A 6,607-nucleotide genomic window follows, 5' to 3' on the forward strand; every position below is an offset into this window, starting at 1 on the left:
GGGAATTTGTTCAAGTTTTAGAGACGAACTGTATGGCATTTACCTTTTACCACCAGGGAATTATGTATGAAAAAAGTGGAGATTGAAACTAATTTCCCAACTTTTGTTTCTGTAGTAAAAATATAACTATGTAATTTGAAACTGAATTTTAGGATAATTTTCTGAATATTACTGAATTTTAGGTAATTTTTTGAATATTTATCATATTTATTGCTTTTTGGGGCTCATATCTCTAATTTTTTGTCTATTTTGTTTGAATTTTTAGACCAAAACTAGAGAAATATAGTTCCATACTTTTCAACCCAAAAATAAAGGAGAAAAATGAATTTTAAGCCAAAAACTGAAAAGACGAAAATTAGTCCAAAAGAACCGAAGTTGGTCAAATTGGAAGAAATAGACCAAATTGGACTGAATGGACCTAAGTTGACCAAAGTGGACCAAATTTGATTGAATGAACCAAAGTGGATTGAAATAGATCAAATGGGCCTAAGTGGAGTGAAGTGGGCAAAATGTTTCACTAATATGGCTCAAAAATAGGGGAAATTATTTTATACTCTCAGAGTATCATAAATGCATACTCCTTCATCTCACATGAATGGTGGGTTCCACTAATTAAATTTATGGTGAGACCCACTATTCATGTGAGAGGGGGGAGTACGCATTTATAGCATTGTTATGAATACCGTTTCGGACCCCGTTTCGATTTGTCCATTGAAACGGAATATTTCGGTACCGGCCTATTTCGGCGTACCATTTCAGAGTATTTCGGAGTTACGATATTTTATAATAAAATATATATATTATTAATAAAAAAAACCTTTATAAATTATTAAAGGTTTTAAAGAAGTTATAAGTACATATTTCAACTAATATGTAATCTCTAAGTCCAAATAATAATAATAATAATAATAATAATAATAATAATAATAATAATAAATATCAGTTAAATCATGTATAAAATATAATAAGAGTAATAATATGAAAAAAAAAATTTGAAGTTAATATCGGAAGTTGGAACAGTGAAAGAGGGTAAAAGCTCCCACATTCATTTTTATTGTTAATCACGTGGGGCACACAAAAACAAAACAAAGAAAAAATTCAAATTTTAAAATACAAGTAACAAAAGGGAGCATGTCGGCTGGCAAAAACTAAACAAATAAAAAAAATCAACACAAAGGACATAGCAATTAATGAAGAGTAAGGAGGCTCACAAGTAGTCCCATACATTACCTTTACAGCACACAAATAAAAAAAGGAAAGGCAGAGTGGCAGCCCGCAATAGGACCGAAACACACCAAAAGAAAAAATAAAAAAGAGAAGAGAAGAAGGGTCCGAAACCCACCAAAAGAAGAAGGAAAAAAAGAAGAAGAAGAAGTGTCTGAAACCCAGAAGAAGAAGGTAAAAAAAAAAAAAAAAAAAAAACAAGAAGCAGAAAGGTTTGTAACCAAGAAGAAGAAGGTATGATTTTTTTTTTTTTTTTTTTTAAAGCCAAAATCTGATACCGGCTGAAATTTGTATTTTGGCCAAAATTAGCCAGAATTGGCCGGAATGGCCGGAACGCCCCGAAATAGGCCGAAATTTGACCCGAGGTGGAACAAGGGTATTGTGGTACCGGTTTGCATGCCGGTACGAAATATTCCGGCCGGAACGGAACGGAATCAATAACAATGATTTATAGTAATCCGAGAGTACCTAATAATTTTTTCAAAAATAGTATTGCAATAATAAATGTTACGTTTTAACTTTTAGATATTATATAGATTTGTATATAGTAAAATTTGTATTAACAATAGTATCACTTACAATATTTATATTATGTTGTTGATGTGAAATTAACCAATCATGTCATTTTATAAATTTTTTTGTTAGAAAACGATATAGTTTAAATGTTCATTTTACCACTAAAAATTTAAATGAAAACATTCATAAGATGCATAAGATCTTATTTTTTTCATTAATATTAATTTTAAAAAAATGTTTAAATGAATCCATGTACTATTATATTTGGAAAAAATAATTAGATTAACTCATTTAGTTATTTATTAATAGATCTTATAATTGAAATAGACCGTATGGACCAAACTAGACCAAATTAGATTGAAATGAACCGAATAGACCAAAATGAACCTAGATGCTACGCTAATATGGCTCAAAAAGAGCGTATTAATAATAAATGATATGCTTCAACTTTTAGATATTATATAAAATATGGATTTATATGTAGTAAAATTTGTAATAACTACAGTATTACTAAAAATAATTAGGAATTTGTATATTAAATTGTTCATGTGAAACTAACCAATTATGGCACTTTGTAAATTTTTTAGTTAGTAAACGATATTGTTTAAATGTACTTTTTATATGAAAAATTTAAATAAAAACATTCATAAGATGCATTACTTAAGAGATCTTATTGTTTGATTAATATTAATTTAAAATAAAATGCTTAAATGACTTCATGTACTAATAGATTTGGACAAAATAATTAAATTAACTCATTTACTAATAGGTCTTACAATTGAAATGGACCAAAATGGACTGAAAAGCTGCATTGATGGTACTCAACATGAATGTAGAAACAAAAATTATTATATTGTATACACCAAATATTTTATTCTTGAAATGAAACTGCCATTGTAAACAGAAAATTTTACAATTGTCGGCACAAATTTGGGCTTCAAGATTCTATGTTGCTGCCAGCCACGTCCAGCACAAACCTATACCTTACGTCATTCCTTGCCATTCTTTCAAATGCCTTGTTCGCGTAATCCATCTTTACTACCTCTATCATTGATGTTAAACCCTTCTCAGCCCAGAACTGCAATATCTCCCGCGTCTCCTCAATACTTCCAATGAGACTCCCAGATATGGTCTTCTTTCCTATATAGCAAGAGAAAGTCGCCATCATTGTACATAACAATGTTCACCCAAAATTTTGAAGATATTTAACCAGGACAAAGTTTTATGGAACAAAATGAAGTTTGTGTATAATGTTGTACACATTATATGCATATTTTGTATATAATGTGTATAACATTATACATATTTTGTGTGCCTACAATGTAAGTTTACACTGCTAATACAACATAAACTAAGAACTTTCCTATTATGGAAATGTTATTTTAACTTTGTAAGGGGACCAGGCATACCTAGGATTAAGTCCACAGAATCAAACTGCAAAGGATTAGGAGATACACCAACTAATAGTAGCTTCCCGTCAACATTGAGAAGTGAAAGGTAGGATTGCAAAGGATGCACAGCCGGCACAGTGTCGAGGATATAGTCCAAGCTGTTCACTGCTTGCTCCATCTCAGCACTGTTGGAGCTCACCAGAAAAGCATCTGCGCCTAAGTGTTCTAATGCCTCCACCCTCTTCTTATCAGAAGAGCTTATGACAGTTACATGATGATCCATTGCCTTTGCTATTAGAACACCCAGATGACCAACTCCTCCTAAACCCAAAATTCCAGCCTTGACAACCTTGTCCGACCTATTGAACTGTTTTAAGGGACTATAAGCTGTCACCCCAGCACAAAGTAGCGGCGCTGCCTGCTCCGGTGCTAGTTTTTCAGGAATCCCCACCACAAATCTGCATTGCCTCAAATATTAATCACCAAGTCTAAGGTCAAACATTTTTCGCCACTGTTAACATAGCCTATTGGGTTTAATGAATAATATCAATTTTCAATCAATTTGATTGATGGACCCATGTCAAAATAACGTTACTTTAATGTTTAACAGTATTAAAAATTAGTGTGCTTACCCAATATAAATTGGGTAAAATCTAATTATTTTTAAGAATAACAATATGAATAGTTTGCTGCTTGCACATACTTTTGATGAACAACCATGGCAGAAGAGAAACCTCCCTGAGTGGGTCTTCCATCTTTGTCTGTGCCATTGTAAGTGAGCAGTCTGTTGTTGCAGTATTGCTCAATGTTTGATTTGCAAGAAAAGCACTCCCCACAAGACCCAACTATACACCCAACTCCTACTATGTCTCCAACTCTGAACTTTTTTACTTCTGATCCCAACGCCACAACTTCTCCCACCACTTCATGCCTTCAAATCAAGTAAACGTAATTGAGAAAGTAAGAAACAGAGTTCAAGCATGATAGTAGTATGATCAACCTAAAAATATACAAGGTGTGGACAGGGCCGCGGGCGCCTAAGGCGATAATTTTATACGGGACTTTTGTATTTAAATATCAAACATCATGGTTCAAAAATTAATAAAAAATTTTATTCTATTAGAACGAAGGTATACTCTATCTTAGATAAGGTAGTGCATCATAATAAATTTTGACTTTGGTGTTAATAAAGAAATAGATCTTGTTTGGTTTGTAGCCATGCAAAAGATAGATTAGATAGGTAATGTTGACTATTTATTGCGAGAATAGTAGCTTACAAAAATTAAAGCATCAAATTAATTGTATTTTCCCCAAAAATTTATGGTTTTAAATTGGGTTGAGTTTTTGTTGGTATAATATTTTGGAGACCTTTTTGGAGTTAAGAAAAATAGTATGCAACCTGTTTTTTTTAAACTACTTATTATCATATAATTTTGATAAATGCTAAAATCACTACAAACCTCACTACATAAAAATTATTCTCAAAAAGAAAAAAGAAAAAGAATAATATTACAGACACGAACTATTTTACAACATTTTTACAAATTGTTGTTGTGTCCAACTTCTTACTGGTTCTCGTCTAGATCCACCACCAACATTACTTTTACATTTACCTATAATCACTTGCTAGTTGCCACATCAGCAGTTTGTAAATATTTTTTTTGTAAAAAAGTTTGTATCTTTAGCATTTTCCAAAGAAAAATTTACTACATAAAACACATAAATTAATGTGGTAATGAATATAATTGGTGGGTTTCAACCACATAATAGTGAATGTTTAATTTTTTTTTTTATTGGCGACAAAAAATTTTAATATCTCTAACATCATTCTACAATCTTGAGCATTTTTATAATAAAATAGGGCATTTTTATAATAAAATAGGGCATTTTTATAATAAAATAGGGCATTTTTTTAAGGGTAAAATATTATTAAAATTGAGGGCCTTAGGCCTTGACCTAACTTGTCTAGGCCTTGAGTTGCCACTAGGTAGGACTATAAATAAACCAAAACGTTTATAGATAGCTCAAGCTTGACTCAATAAAAAAACTTGCTCATATTTGTTTGTTTATAAACAAGTCAAACTTAAGTTTTAGTTTTAGGCATGTTTAATAAACGTGTCTAGCCTGAGGAAAAAAATATTGTTTATAAACAAGCTCGTGAACACCGAGCTTCGATATAAACAAGTTGAGCCTAAACTTATTTATAAGTTTAGTAATAAAATTAATATGAGATTAACAAATAAACTCATATCTTTATAAGACTTTAATTAATTAAAAATTGATACTACTCATCCAAACCAAATAGGCTAGATAAACTTGATAAGAATTTAATAATATACTTGTGTTGGATCTCAAGCTTAAAAGTATGATATTAAGCTTAAGTTAAGCTAGAGCTTGACTTAACTAAGGAATCAAGTTAAGCCAGACTGAGCTCAAACTTTTATACTTTATAGCGCGCTCAAACTAAGCTTGAACACTATTTTTGTCGTCGAGTTTGAACATTTACTACTTGACAAAACTTGACTCGTTTACAACCTTACTCCTGGGTGTGGTTCTCTAATATTGGTCTTTAAAGTTGTAAGCGAATTGTGTAACTGGAGATAGAAAAGGTGCCTACCCTGGGACCAAAGGATAGTTAGCGGAGTGAATCTCATTCCTAATTTGATGAAGATCTGTGTGGTCCATCCCACAGTACAAAACCTTGAATACTACATCTTCTGGACCTGTTTCCCTGTTAACACAAGCAATGAAAACTGAATTACAATTACTCACTAAAGACTGAAGAGACAAGAGAACAGAGAGAGAGAGGAACCTGAGAGTGAATGAGTAAGGAGAGAGGTGTCCAGATTGGTCTCTAGCAGCCCAACCAATGACCTTTCTTCCCTCCATTTGTTATGCTTCAAAACAAGACACTAAACAGAAAAAATTTAGAGAGAGAAATAGAGACGTGAAGGTACGGTATGATTGTACTGGGAATTTATAGCCATGGAAAGCTTCATGGTCTTTGAGTCTTAGCCTTACTAGCTACTTGCAATTCTTTAATGTATTCAAACAAAATAACTTGAATAGCACTCTATTAAGGAGGAGCACTGCATTCCACTCAGAAGATAGTCAAAATACCACACGTAAATAATGCAGACAAGACATCAGTGGCGGCCATGATCAAATTATGAGGAACGATTTAAAATTCAATAGATGCAGTTATAAAAGAATCTCAAAAAGGAAAATTGTGTTACAAAATTTTTATATAACTTTTTTCTATAGTGCACCTCAATAAAATGTTGTCAAATTCAAGTAAAATTGATATTATTCCAAACAATGAAAAAATTTTAAAAAAATATTATGTCAGTTATCAATTCTTTCTAAAAATGTTACCAATTTTGTGTCCTTACCTAATAGGTTTTCTGGATCAATCAGGTTATAAATCCAAAACACTCTCAAAAATATAAATCCAAAACAATTATTATCATTATTTT

The 6,607-nt window shown here is 31.6% G+C and overlaps 1 protein-coding gene across 1 annotated transcript; it reads right to left on the reverse strand.

The window, feature by feature from the left end:
• Positions 1-2,518: 2,518 nt before the first annotated feature.
• On the reverse strand, positions 2,519-6,060 carry LOC142626251 (putative cinnamyl alcohol dehydrogenase). The gene is made up of 5 exons (XM_075800051.1): positions 5,944-6,060; positions 5,749-5,862; positions 3,835-4,062; positions 3,150-3,589; positions 2,519-2,880 (listed from the first exon to the last, which is right to left on the reverse strand). The coding sequence occupies exons 1-5, from the start codon at positions 6,018-6,020 to the stop codon at positions 2,678-2,680; spliced, it is 1,062 nt and encodes a 353-aa protein (XP_075656166.1). The 5' UTR covers positions 6,021-6,060; the 3' UTR covers positions 2,519-2,677.
• Between the last annotated feature and the right edge of the window lie 547 nt (positions 6,061-6,607).

Source organism: Castanea sativa, chromosome 2 (genome assembly GCF_040712315.1).
Source record: "Castanea sativa cultivar Marrone di Chiusa Pesio chromosome 2, ASM4071231v1".
Taxonomy (NCBI): domain Eukaryota; kingdom Viridiplantae; phylum Streptophyta; class Magnoliopsida; order Fagales; family Fagaceae; genus Castanea; species Castanea sativa.

Coding starts and splice junctions, on each gene's coding strand:
- LOC142626251 (XM_075800051.1), bottom strand. CDS start 6,020: ATGGAGGGAAGAAAGGTCATTGGTTGGGCTGCTAGAGACCAATCTGGA. Junction 3,590..3,834: donor GCCATGGTTGTTCATCAAAA/GTATGTGCAAGC, acceptor GAGGCAATGCAG/ATTTGTGGTGGGGATTCCTG. Junction 2,881..3,149: donor TTCTGTGGACTTAATCCTAG/GTATGCCTGGTC, acceptor CTTGCTATATAG/GAAAGAAGACCATATCTGGG.